Here is a 15,092-nt window from a genome sequence, read left to right as displayed (position 1 = left end):
ACAATGAGATACCATCCCATGCCAGTTAGAATGGTGATCATTAAAAAGCCAGGAAACAACAGATGCTGGAGAGGATGTGGAGAAACAGGAAAGCTTTTACACTGTTGGTTGGAGTGTAAATTAGTTCAACCATTGTGAAAGATAGTGTGGCAATTCCTCAAGGATCTAGAACCAGAAATACCATTTGACCCAGCAATCTCATTACTGGGTATATATCCAAAAGATTATAAATCATTCTACTAAAAAGACACATGCATGCATATATTTATTGCAGCAGTATTCACAATAGCAAAGACTTGGAACTAACCCAAATGCCCATCAATGATAGAATGGATAAAGAAAATGTGGCACATATACACCATGGAATACTATGCAGCCATAAAAAAAGATGAGTCCATGTTCTTTGCAGGGACATGGATGAAGGTGGAAACCATCATTCTTCGTAAACTAACACAGGAACAGAAAACAAAACACTGCATGTTCTCACTCATAAGTGGGAGCTGAACAATGAGAACATATGGACACAGGGAGGGGAACATCACACACCAGGGCCTGTGGGGGTTGGGGGGCTAGGGGAGGGCTAGCATTAGGAGAAATACCTAATGCAGATGACAGGTTGATGGGTGCAAACCACTATGGCACATGTATACCTATGTAACAAACCTGCACATTCTGCACATGTATCCCAGAACTTAAAGTATAATTTTAAAAAAAATTTAAAAAAGAAAACTGCAGGCCAATATCTCTGATAAATATTGATACAAAAATCCTCAACAAAATACTCATAAACAGAATTCAACAATACATTAAAAAGATGATTCATTATGACCAAGTGGGATTTATCTCAGGGATGCAAGGATGATTCAACACACACAAATCAATCACTGTGATATATCATATCAACAGAATGAAGGTCAAAAACCATATTATCATTTCAATTAATGCTGAAAAGGCATTTGATAAAGTTCAACACCCCTTATTGATAAAAAAAATACCCTCAAAAACTGGATATAAAAGGAATATACCTTTTCATAATAAAAGCCATATATGATAGACCCATAGCTAGCATCATTCTGAACGGGGAAATACTGAAAGCTTTTCCTATTAGATCTGGAACACGACAAGGATGCCCACTTTCTCCACTGTTATTCAGCATAGTTCTGAAAATCTTAACTAGAGCAATCAGACAACAGAAAATAAATAAAGGGCATCCAAATTGGAAAGGAAGAAGCTAAATTATCCTTGTTTGCAGATAACATGAAGTTATAGCTGGTAAAACCTAAAGATTCCACCGAAAAAACAAAACTTATTAGAACTGGTAAACAAATTCAGTTAAGTTGTAGTATACAAAATCAACATACAAAAATCAGTAGCATTTCAATATGCCAACAATGAACAATTGGAAAAAGAAATTTAAAAAGCAATCCCATTTACAACAGCCACACATAAAATAACTAGGAATTAACCAAATAAGTAAAAGATCTCTATAATAAAAACTATAAAACACTGATGAAAGAAATTGAAGAGGACTCCAAAAAATGGAAAGATATTCCATGTTCATGAATTGGAAGAATCAATATTTTTAATATGTCCATACAGCCCAAAGTAATCTACAGATTCAATACAATCTGTATCAAAATACCAGTAATATTCTTCACAGAAATAGAAAAAAGCATTCCTAAAATTTATGTGGAACCACAAAAGACCCAGAATAGCCAAAGCTATCCTGAGCAAACAGAACAAAACTGGAGGAATCACGTTACCTGATTTCAAATTATACTGCAGAGCTACAGTAACCAAAACAGCATGGTACCAGCATAAAAACAGACACACAGACAAAAGTAACAGAATAGAGAACCCAGAAATAAATCCACACACCTACAGTGAACTCATTTTCGACAAAGTTGCCAAGAACAGACACTGAGGAAAAGACACTCTTCAATAAATGGTGCTGGGGAAACTGGATATCCATATGTAGAATAATGAAACTTGATCCCTATCTCTTGCCTTGTACAAAAATCAATTCAAAATAGATTAAAGACTTAAATCTAAAACCTCAAACTATGAAACTACTACAAGAAAATATTGGGGAACCTCTCCAGGACATTGGTCTGGGCAAAGATTTCTTCAGTAATACCCCACAAGCACAGCCAGCCAAAGCAAAAATGAACAAACGGGATTGCATCAAGTTAAAAAGTTTCTACACAGCAAAGGAAACAATCAACAAAGTGAAGAAATAACCCAGAAAATAGGAGAAAATATTTGCAAACTACCTATCTCAAGAGAGACGAATAACTAGAACGTACAAGGTGCTCAAACAACTCTATAGGAAAAAAAAATCAAGTAATCCAATTAAAAATGGGCAAAAGATTTGAACAGATATTTTTCAAAACGAGACAAGGAAATGGTGAACAGGCATATAAAAAAGTGCTCAACATTATTGATCATCAAAGAAATGCAAATCCAAACTACAATCTTACCCCAGTTAAAATGGCTTATATCCAAAAGAATGCTGGCGAGGATGTGGAAAAAGGAGAACCCTCATACACTATTCATGGGAAGGTAAATTAGTACAACCATTATGGAAAACAGTTTGGAGGTTCCTCAAAAAAGTAAAAATAAAACTACTCCTGGATTTAGCAATCCCACTACTGGGTATATATCCAGAAGAAAAGAAACCAGTGTATCGAAGAGATATCTGCACTCCCATGTTTGTTGCAGCACTGTTCACAATAGCCAAGATTTGGAAGTGACCTAAGTGTCCATCAACAGATGAATGGATAAAGAAAATGTGGTACATATACACAATGGAGTACTATTCAGCCATACAAAAAAGAATGAGATTCTGTCATTTGCAACAGCATGGATGGAACTGGAGGCCATTAGGTTAAGTGAAATAAGCCAGGCACAGAAAGACAAACATCACATGTTCTCACTTATCTGTGGGATCTAAATATCACAAAATTGAATTCGTGGAGACAGGCAATGGAAGGATGGTTATTTGAAGCTGGGAGGGGAATAGGAGATCAGGCGGAGGTAGGGAAGAGAGCATAGTTAATGAGTACAAAAGAATAGTTACAAAGAATGAATAAGACCTAGTATTTGTTAGCACAACAGGGAAACTATAGTAAATAATAATTTAATTGTACAATTTAAAATAAATAAAGAGTATCATTGGATTGTTTGTAACACACAGGATAAATGTTTGCGAGGATGGATGTCCAATTTTCCATGATGTGATTATTATGCTTTGCAGCCTGTACCAAAATATGTCACACACTCCATGAATATATACACTTACTATGTACCCACAAAATTAAAATAATAAATAAATAAATTGCCTCAGCAAGAATTCCAATAATAAATGAAGCTTATAATCTAATTTTATATAGACTTCAATTTTAATAAATATGTTAACAAAAATTTGAGCCCTAAAAATATCCTATCAATAGGTGACCACACAGGACAAATAAAAAGACACAACTGAATCAAAATCAGAAATATTAGTAGTTACAAAAGAAATCAGTTTCAAACTACTCCCAGTAATTAAGATTTGAATATATAAATAAAATGTTTAATCATAAGGAAAACAGTAGTATCATTTATACACAGATCCTCCTCACTTTGCACTATAGTATAGGACCATAAAAATAACTGTGCAAGCTGAAATTGTACAAAGCAATCTTAATAACCAATGGGAAAATTTACAATTGTTCCATGACCTTTAAATATTTTTGTTAAAATGTTAAAAACTCTCTTACTGTTGGTTATAGTTGCACGGGGAAATAAAAAAAATTATACAAGTATTAATTTAGCACAGTATAATTGAAAACATTAGAAATTAAAGCATCATTTATTTGAAAAAAATTATCAAAATTAGTTTGAAAGTGTTTGCCTCCTTGTTGTTGTCTAAATGATCATATTAAGCAAGCATATTTCCTATGCCTTGGCAAATTGTCATACTCACTTCTAAGTATGGATCAATTCCCAACAGTTTATCCTTTGCACTTTCAATGTCATGAAATATTTCCAAGAGCTCTTCTAATGTGAATTTTTTTTTTTTGAAAGTGTCACTTCCTCTGGAACATCCTTGTCCTATTCATCACAACTACTTTACTCATTTATGTCTAAAAGTTCACCTGCAATAAATTTCCCTGGCTGCATATGTAGAATCTTAAATGTCAGCAGTGTCTCATGTCCAGCTATTTCTTTTAAAATTCCTATGTTATCACTACTCCTTTATTTGCTGTTCTTTCATCTTTGTTAGCTAATACTTCTTTTGATTATTCATCTGTGTAAAATATCACATAGTTTTATCACTGCAAAACAAGGAAGCAACACAACTTTACTGTCTGTCCATGATTGAGGAATCACCAACAGACTGAATGAAATGACTTGTTCGGTAATTGGTCATGATGCACTCCATTACTTATGTAGTGGTTTGTGGACTAAAGGGCCAGTAGCAAAGTCTGTACTTTATGTAGTTAATCATACTTAATATATTGTGGCAAATGAAATATGAATTGTGTTGTTTGGGAACTGATGCTATGTAATTAAATTGTGGTAACCAAAATATATGTATATTGGAACCACACAAAGTAAGGACTGCCTGCATATTTATATAATATTGAGAATTATTCTCAATGCCCTTACGTTATTAACTTTATATATCAACGGTTTGCTCCTTTTAACAGTTTCCTCTTCCCCCATTAAATGGGAAGAACTTATATTCATGGAGATAAAGACTTTTCCAACATATGAGAAACTATTCTACACAGCACAAGGCAGCTTCTGTATAATCACCCCCACTCTCTATCATAAGCCTCCTTTCACAAACTTTTAGGTTTCAGAAAGGTAGAAGCATATCTCTCTCGAACTCACAAAAATGCTAAAGAAATTCTGGAGACTAAAGGATTTGCCTCTGGCACTCCCCTTCTTACAATCCTGTAGTACCTCTCTACTACATAATAATGTACTCTACATGCTTTAACATGGCCTATAAATCCCTTTATAATTTAGTCCTTCAATACTCCTCAAGCTTTATCTCTTGACACCTCCTCCCTCACACTTCATGATTCATGAACAAAGAAGTGCTTCTTAACTCTCAGCCTTTGCTTATGCATTATCTATGTGTAGATAGCATACTTGTCCACTAGGTGCAGTATTATTAGGATAACTTCGGCTCATCCTCAAGAATCATCTTAGATGTCACCTCTTTCCCTAATTCCTGTATCCATCCACCCCTCACCTCCAGGAAGTTTATGTGAACCTCCACTATGTACTATAATAATCCTTTCATATCTTCATAATCACACTTGCCATAGCATAATTTATTTATGTAATATATAAATATAATAATTTGTATATATTTATATAAATATAATATATGATATAAACATATAACTTGTATATTTATATATAAACATATAACTTGTATATTTATATATAAACATATAAGTTATATGTTTATATATAATATATGTTTATATATAAATATACTGTAATAATTTATATATTTACATAATAAATATAATTTACATATTTATATAATATATAATAATTAATTTATTATAATACTTTAATGATTTACTTTTGTATAGGTTACATATCCCTTGCCTGAAATGCTACAGACCAGAGTGTTTTGGATTTTGAAATTTTTCAGATTTTGGAACATTGGCATTATACCGCTTGAGCCTCCCAAATCTGAAAATCTGAAATCTTAAATGCTCCCAATGAGCCTTTCCTTTGAGCATCATGTGGACGCTCAAAATAATTCGGATTTTGGAGCACTTCGGATGTCAAATTTTTAGATTTAGGATGCTCAGTCTGAAACTGTTTTCTTTTAAAGACAGTAAGCTGGCCGGGCACGGTGGCTCACGCCTGTAATCCCAGCACTTTGGGAGGCCAAGGCGGGCGAATCACGAGGTCAGGAAATCGAGACCATCCTGGCTAACACGGTGAAACCCCGTCTCTATTAAAAATACAAAAAAATTAGCCAGGGGTGGTGGTGTACACCTGTAGTCCCAGCTACTTGGGAGGCTGAGGCAGGAGAATGGCGTGAACTCGGGAGGCGGAGCGTGCAGTGAGCCGAGATTGCACCACTGCACTCCAGCCTGAGCGACAGAGCAAGACCCCATCTCAAAAAAAAAAAATAAATAAATAAGCTACTTGAAGGCAGGAACTATATACATCATATATATAGTTGATATATATATCAACTCTATATCATATATGTATATCATTTACATAATAGTGGTTTGCTGAACAAATTTCAGGACAAAAAGATATGACTAAAACAACTGCAGAATTTTAGAGTTAGTTACAGAATTTATCTGAGGAAGAAAACTGCTCTTTTGTTTGAGGCAACTTTCCTGGATTTTTGCCTCTGTCTCGTCTCGGGAAGCTGAGGCAAAGGTGGACTAACAATCGCGCATAATCTTTTAAAAGGCAACATCACTGAGTGATGAGTAACAGGTTAACTAGTTCTACTTAGCTAACCTGAAATAAAATGATGGGTGGTTGCAGCCAGAGGATCAGTGAAAACAAGACAGCAGAGAGGAGGTGGTGCTTTGAGAAGCAAGCAAGGTGAAGGGGCATAGTCAACTGAATTTAAGAGCAGCGTTATCATTCATTCACTCATAATATGTGCTTGTTACATGCTAGACACTGAACTGCAATACCACAGTGAATGAAATGTAGTCCTTACATTACACTTAAGCAACTTACATATTTCCTAAATCCATATATTTTCCCTTAGCCACTGTTACTGCATTGTTGTCTAAAAGCCAACATTAAATTTTCTTTCTCTGCAATGTAATATCCTTCTTCTACAAATTAGGTAATTACAACTCTCTAGTAAAGTTTGTCAAATATTACAGGACTCATGTCAGCAATGCATTGAGGAATACAGCAAAGGCCTATAACCATGGTTTGACCAAAATAACCAGAGAAAACTATGGCAAAATTGAGAAATAGTGATAAAATAGGATGGTATAGTTATCAAAAAAAGAATCCCTAAGCAAGAATTCAGAACAAGATGAAAATCAACAACCAAAATAATGTAAGCACTTCTTTGGGTAAGGTCATAAACTCCCTAATGTTCTAAGAATAGAGATTTTAATTATTTTTTTTAAAAAACATTAAATAAAAGAATAATCTCAGATAGCTGGAGAACTTTGGGAGACTTAAATTATAGGATGAATACAACACAAACCTCTCTATTCTGCCCACCTTCTCACTTAGAACATACTTCCCTCAGGCATACAACAGACTCATGCCAATGTTAGTCCCAAATTTCTCACAATATTGACTTGCTAATCTCTTTTAAGTAGTACTTGGCTTTTTCTTTGGTCCCATCGATCCCTGGTACCTCTCAACTAGCTCTCACATAGAAAAACAGTATGATAGATGAATTCTTGAAATGATGCTAAATCACAGATAACAGCTTATTCTGAGGACACAGAAATATTTTAAAAGACTTCCGGAAACTGAAATACTTTTAGCCAAATGAATTTGTCATTAATGTTGGAATTTCAATCATATGAGCCAGACTGAGGGAAATATCTTTGGACACAGGGAAGTTTTCAAAGTCCCCAAAACTACGCCACTTTGGCAACCACTGGCTTGCCTGTTGGGGAGTTCAGTACTGTGATACCCTGTTCTCTCAGCTTCCCCTACCATTAGTGGGAATGGCAGATTGCAGAGATGGTAACAGTGGTGGCAGCACAACCCCCAAGCAGCGGCATTTGTATTAGACTCAGTACTGCACTTGAATTGGGAAGCAACTCAAAGTAAAACACAGCTCTGCAGATTTTTATAGGAATAATAAGCCAGTGAGAGATGATCTATAGAGCTGGCTATAGAACAGTAGAATTCTCCATTATCTTTCTTCAGGCACTGATTTTTATGCCAACTCTGATTTTTTTGTCATTGTGCCTATCTATATTCAGTATTAATATAGCTCCTTAGTACTATCCTTACTTTAAAAAGGTTATGAAGAGCTGCATACTTTGGGGTGACTGATAAGTCACAGTGCATTCCACTTGATGCTTTTGGTTCTTTATTCCTGTCCAACTTTATACAGATATTTACTGTGTACCTCCTATGCAATGAAAAGATTCTTTTAAAAAGTAATTGAACAAATTCTGTCAAAATAAAATAAAAATTCACACTGATTTATAATTATCACTAAACTGAGAGGATTTTTCAATATTCAGGAAAATATTGTCATACATTATTTATAAAAATTTGTTTTAAAATGTGTGCACCATATTTCACAACTGCTCTGAGTTGTGGTAAGAGGTGCTTAACTACTTCAATGTGGCTTATCTTCTTGAACTTAGAAAAACTGTTTCAATTGGATTGCTAATATTCTTATAATTATAAATAAAAGGCTTCCCATTCTAATATAGCAACTGATTGGCTATATCAAAAAAATTTAAAAATCCATCTTGATTCCAAACGCAGAATTAGGACTCTTGTCTTCCATTCAACCAAGCATGCACTCTGGATCAAACTTACCTGTTTTTTGGCAAAAATTCAGACACTCAGTAAGAAGTAAAAATATACTTCAGTTCCTAGTAAAATAAGAGTTACATGAAGGTGGCTTAGTTAAGGCAATATAACCAGTCAATCTAGGGAAAATATATTGCTTGTTAAAAATGTTAATACTGGTTTCAAAAAATGGGAATGGATGGATAAAAGGGGAAAAAGAAAGAAGCAAACCAAAAAATCTATTAAAGACTGAAGAGAATACTGCCGCTAATTTGCTTGCCTTCTCTATCTCAATTTCACTTTCAGTTTTCAAGACTTTTTTTTTTACATTAATCTTCTCTTTATTTACCTCAACAGCTTTTATGAGTTGTTAGTGTATTTCACATAACTTTCTTGCAGACATTTTAGCTTTAACGATTACTTGAGTTGGTTTATATTAGAAAAATTTTAATATTTACAGGTACTTTCCAGAGAAAAAGAAAAATGAAGTCACTGTTATCTGTCATCCAAAACTATATTTGTTCCCTTGGCTTTCATGAAAACCAGTATTTTACTTCCTCTTGCAACATGCTAGAGGTACACAGATGTACTTAAATACCACTGTCTAACAAATATCGAATTAACATGCTTCTGGCCAGAGTAACAGACCCATAGCCCCAAACCCAGCTCCAAGTTGGCTGACCTACCATGTGCATGCACATGCCCCTGACCTGAGAAACAGCGTGGCAGGCCCACCCCTGACAAAGCCTCATCACCACCACCAGAAACTCTCTCAGCCTAGGCTACTGAGACATTCTAAATGTCACCAGCATGGATTACAACTGAAGAAACTACATGGAGACTACATTACTGTGTTCACCTAGAACCAAAGCCAATATATCCCACCAAAACAACACCCCAAGACTTATTCATATGAATAAGTCTTTCCCTAGGAAACCTACTCCACAAAATTAGAAGAGGTAATTTTTCCACCAGATGTGTAGAAATCATTGTAGGAACACATCAAACGTGAAAAAGCAAGGAAACATCAAACCTCCAAAGGAACAGAATAATTCTCCAGTAACAGGCATCAATCATAAGGAAATATTGTATATTCATATTAAAGTAAGACATACCATAAGGAGTATGATACAAACTTGTCCCAAGCCTGCGAGGTGGAGAATTAGTTTAGGCTTAAATTGAGCCATTATATCCTTTTCCTAGTTATACTTGTTTTTCAAAAATCTGTATATAGTTTCCATTAATAGAGACACTCTGAAAAGGGGGAAAATATTCCAAGAAATATTACAAAATAATCTCAAATATTTCAACGCTATTCTGAACTACTGTCAAATCACAGTGAACCAGGGATTCTTCCTTTATCAGAAAGTAAGTCACTTTCTAAATACTTTCAACTAAACCTTATCTCAAGAAGATCCAGCAATAGCTCTTAATTGATAATACACCAAGATCCCTGACTTCTATCGGGTCTATTTCTATCAACTAATACTAAAAGCCAGATTGAAAGGTTTTTAAAAAATCTTTTAAGAGAAACAAGAAATCTGTGAAAGATATTCAATTCATGGCCCAGTATATTTAAAATAATGCTGTTATATGACTTTACTAGAAAAAAAGAATTCAAAATAATGTTACATAGACCAAAAAGAATATATTCTTACTATTTTAAAATACTGCTGGGCCATATAACATGTACACAGGTCTCTGAAAGTTAGTAATTCTGCTTTAAACAAGTATAACTTCAAAGTTAAAATGATAATCTGCTCTAATGGTTAAAATCAAAGTATTTTTTGTCTATGAATAATATTTACTCCCAAAGACTGCATGTTATATACTCTTCTATACAAAAACTACTCAACATTTACTTAGTGTGTCCCTTTCTGGAGTGCTAATTGCATGAACCACAGACATCATTTAACTTCAGAAAGTAATGAGTAGTTTATTCTTCTGTCATATACAGTGCCACTGCATAGGATGCAATAACTGTATATTTAATATCAACTAAAGTAATTGAGATCATATCCATATTGTGAGGTCTTCTTTGTTTGATGATATATGTCAGTACAATCTCCTAAGAGATATGAGTAATCAGATGTATACTCAGTAGCATTAAATAAACAGGTTCATGACTGTATATCAAGATCAATTCTGTCAGAAATGATCACTCTGCAGTTTCATGTCTCCTTGGGGGGCAACCAACAATCTCAAGGGAATTACCAGATTCTAACTAAGGTCTAGGATGAAGACTAGTCTGAAGGACATTAAAATAATGGTGTGGTCATTCAAGATTAAATACTCTCATGAGTACTTTTTCATTATTTTACAATTCAGCCCTATAGCAGGGGTTATGAAGAAAAGCAAAAGAGGCCAGGATTATTTCCAAAACCAGATAAATAGCTGATGGTTTACATTTATTAAGGGCTGACAATTTATGTGACACGGTGTTGCAAGGATTATCTCATTCTGTCTTCCCCCAAACTCCCTATGAAGTGGATAGTATTATTTTCACAATTTACAAATGAGGTAACCGAAGCTTAGAAGTTAAGCAACCTGCCCAAAGTTGATGGAACCTACAAAATGGCAGTTGGGGTTTGAACGAAGCAACCAGGGCCTGAATACCACTTGCAACCTAAGTCTCCCAATAGGAAAGGAATATGGAACACTAAGACAACAACACAGCTCATTATTATGTGTATTTAGACATCCATATCAAGTCAAATACTGCTCTACAATATTTTGGTGCTCTTAACACCTTAAGAAGAAATTTTTTATTTTCCTCATTCCCTATAGAAAATCAATAACTTAGTGTTTGGGAAAAAGTAAGCTGACCAGATAGAAAAGAAGTTATACTTCTGTTAATCCAGGAAACTACAAGATATATTTTATAAAATAATTATTGCAACTGTGTCAGTACTCCTTTCTACCTCACAAAAAGCTTAGTCATATGAACATGACTACTGTTTTTCACTAGCTATCCCCAATCCTCACTTCACTTCCATCCTACCCTTCAAGCCTCACATCTGTATATACCGCAAGACAGAGATTATTATTTCCCAGTAAAATGAGAACCCCTTAACAAGTCCATATGTATTACCTATAAGCAAGTAAACCTCACTTTGGGCATATAAAAGTCATAAAGTGACCTCAAGGTCTCAGAAGTAGGTTTTAAAACCTAATATAGTTTTAAAAAGGAAAGCTTCAATATTCTATCACTGACTGACTTTCTCTTGCATGTGAATTCTGTGCCCATTATTAATTGAAGGGTCTTCTTTTATTATTCATAAGATTCTGCCTTTTGTGGGCACCACTTTCCAGGATGATGATGGCATCCTAATTTTCTTTTGCTGAGAAAAGGAATTTTAAAACATTAGTTTTAGGGCCAACTTCAAAGCGAGATCATAGTCGCTGAAGACCTCCAAGATCCATATATCATCCAATTATGTTTCAGAACAAGGATCCCTGAAGAAAAAGACAAAAAAAAAAAAAAAAAAAAAAAAAGAAGTAAAATTCCATCTTACCTTATCACCTTGCATACCAGGGGGGCCCATTAATCCAGAAAGGCCTTGATCACCCTATAAACAAAATACAGAAGTTTAATGTCATGAAAGAGAATTGAAAATTAGAATTCTCTTGAAAGTTAAAGCTCCTTTTAATTTTGGACATCAGCTCTTATTACAATCATTTCCAGTCTTCACAATCTTTGAGCCCGTTTCTGAGGCTTCCTGCCCTTCATTATCTCTTCCACGGCTTAATAACCTGACTATATTTTCCCACCTCCATATCCTTGCTCCGTTTTCTCTGATGTTCTTTTCTGTAATAATGCCCTTGCTGTCAAACTTCACCTCAGTCCAAGGTCTACCATGTTTTAAAAATTTAAAGTAGGGATGGGCGCGGTGGCCCACGCCTGTAATCCTAGCACTTTGGGAGACTGAGACAGGTGGATTGCTTGAGGCCAGGAGTTCAAAACCAGCCTGGCCAACATGGTGAAACCCGTCTCTACTAAAAATACAAAAAACTAGCCGGGCATGGTGGTGGGCACCTGTAATTCCAGCTACTCAGGAGGCTGAGGCAGGAGAATCACTTGAACCCGGGAGGCGGAGGTTGCAGTGAGCCAAGATCTCGCCACTGCACTCCAGCCTGGGCAACGAGAGTGAAACTCTGTCTCAGACCAAAAAAAAAAAAAAAAAAAAATTGAAAGTAGTTTCCCTAAAAAATCTACAAGTACATTGTGAAACAGCTGTTGAGGTGTCACCCCTACTCCATTTCTGTGAGGACCTGCAGCCTGGTAGGTCTCCTAGAGAGAATCTCACGGGCTGTGGTGGGAACAGCTAGGTTCATGTGACGCACAGGAGGCACTTCCGCTTTCGGAGCTGAGCTGGTGCCTTCCATCCTGCGTGCCAGCTCCACAGAACGTCCCTCACTCCGGAGTAATGAGCGAAAATTGATTGGGAAGTCCATCACGTGCTTGGCTCGAACAGACTAGGCGTTACCGATTAGCGCTACCTTTTTTACATTTATTACTCTGAAAGAAGGAAGATAAAACTGCACGAGGAAAGAGGAGATTAGAGGCTGGTCCTCTTCCATTAGCTTTAGTCATGAAGGAATCATTTAATTTCTCCTCAAATTCCTCCTCTGGAAAATGAGGTTGATAATGATGACGGTGATGATGATGATGTCAATGTCATCTCACCTGTCTTATGGGAAAGGAAAAACTGACACCATTTAAAAACGATCTATGTATGCTCTTTTTAGCCCCCAAAGGGCTTAAAACCTTCTGTATGATCTATTACAGATGTTACTTAGTGGATGTTACATGGTGAAGTACTAAATCCTGCATTTCTTTTTCTCTTTCACCATTGACCATACATTTATTGTTAAAAATGGCTAAATGGTTAAAATAAAATTGTTTGCCAATCCCCTTCTACTTCCACCAAGTTAATGTTTGTATTTTATTTGTATTCAGATTTATGTGGTATAACCAGTTTCCTTTTTCCTCAGTATATTTGAATCCAATTTAACGTAAGTACAATTTCTAAGAGATCATTTTTAAATTTTACCATTTTAGGAATACTTCTATTAATTTTAAAAGTTGGATTTTACTAAAGCTCTATGGCAATATACTATTAAATTTTATATCTTACTATGTTTCTGTTACAGTTTTAACCACAGTTAGTATATAAGTAACTCAAAAAGTAAAAAAAGACTAACATGCTTCCAACTCTGAACTCCCATATTGAATCACCCTATATTTTGCTCAGAGAAGCCACAGGGAAAGATAAAACCAAGCATTTGATATAAATATGAATGTTTAATCTAGGGGTTTTACTTAAAATACTCACTAAAACTGAGTGGGCCTCTAATTTCTAAATTTTAAGTTAAGAAATCAAATATATTATATTTAGACATTTTAAAATATGGCACTTGTGTTTCTCATATTGCAGAATTCTGTCCTTGCAATAATTAAGATAGTAATGAAAATACTATGTTTATAGTAATAATCTATTCCAAGTTATTTAGACTCAGTGAACTCAGTTCCACAACAATAATAAAATTACTAAAATTTTAGATTTAAAAAATGTTGAGTATGTACTCCCAAAATATGTGTAACTATTGTATACCAGTAAAAAATTTAAAAACAAAATAAAATAATTTTTTGAGGATTTACTCTTTCATATAGTATCTGTAGAGTAATCATGTTTTTAAGTTTACAATTGTTTCTGTAAGCCAATGAAAAGATCAGATTTCAAACTTTATGATAGTTTCTGTGAGCCAATAAGATCAGATCGATTTTGTAACCACCAAAATTGTTCAGGGATTTTTAAAGTTTGTGAATGTATACTACATAAACAAACACATCCCATAATTATATTACATTTATAAAGTGCCTATCTAAACAAAACTTCCCAGATGTCCTCCTAAGACTCCATTTGTATTTATCCTCACTAGAAAACAGTATCCTTCTCCCAATAAAGTTTTTGTAGTTATCTTTGCTTTAAAGCTAGTTTTTACTAAAATATGTATATGTTTGTATTGGCAGCATTATGATGAAATGAAAGCATACTGGACGAGAAGTCCACAAATTTGGATATATCATCAACTCTGCCATTTACTGTCCATGTGATAAGTCAGTTAAAATCTATGAATTCTGTTTTCTCAATGGGAAAACAAGATAATGGTGACTGCTTCTCTCACAGAGAGTACCATGGTACTTAAACATCATAAAGTATGTGAAACTATTCTAAAAATATGTAAATTGGCATTACAATTTATATATTATTGTGTGCATATGTATTAAGAGCAAAATGTTTGCAGCTAGGACCACATCCTGTTGTAATTTTTACCCCATCCACCCCCTCATTGGTAGATAGTACAGTGGCAGGCCACAGTAGACCTTTAATAAAAGTAATGTTAAGACTTAAATCAATAAGTGAAACTGGTGATAAAATTTACTTAATTCTTCAAATAGTTCTTCCTTCATTAAAATCCAATAATTAATTCCCATGTTTTTTTTCCTGTCTGATACAGTAAAATCTACATTTTAAAATGTTTAAAATTACTTTAAAATGCTTAAAATATATTACCATAATTTGATTTCATCATCA

The 15,092-nt window shown here is 34.6% G+C and overlaps 1 protein-coding gene across 8 annotated transcripts in view; it reads right to left on the bottom strand.

Annotated features, from left to right (window-relative positions):
* The window catches only part of COL24A1 (collagen type XXIV alpha 1 chain), a 428,817-nt gene that overhangs the window by 348,098 nt on the left and 65,627 nt on the right, over positions 1-15,092 (bottom strand). For 7 of the 8 annotated variants that reach the window (XM_063653313.1, XM_054478067.2, XM_063653314.1 and 4 more), the window contains exon 8: positions 12,009-12,062. The exons of the other annotated variant lie outside the window; for it this stretch is intronic. In XM_063653313.1, coding sequence (XP_063509383.1) covers positions 12,009-12,062 — 54 coding nt within the window. The remainder of the gene's footprint in view (positions 1-12,008; positions 12,063-15,092) is intronic. 8 annotated transcript variants of the gene reach the window in all.

The sequence above is a fragment of the Pongo pygmaeus genome, chromosome 1 (genome assembly GCF_028885625.2).
Source record: "Pongo pygmaeus isolate AG05252 chromosome 1, NHGRI_mPonPyg2-v2.0_pri, whole genome shotgun sequence".
Lineage (NCBI taxonomy): Eukaryota > Metazoa > Chordata > Mammalia > Primates > Hominidae > Pongo > Pongo pygmaeus.
Note: the sequence above shows the minus strand (reverse complement) of the source record. Positions and strands in the feature narration are given on the sequence as shown.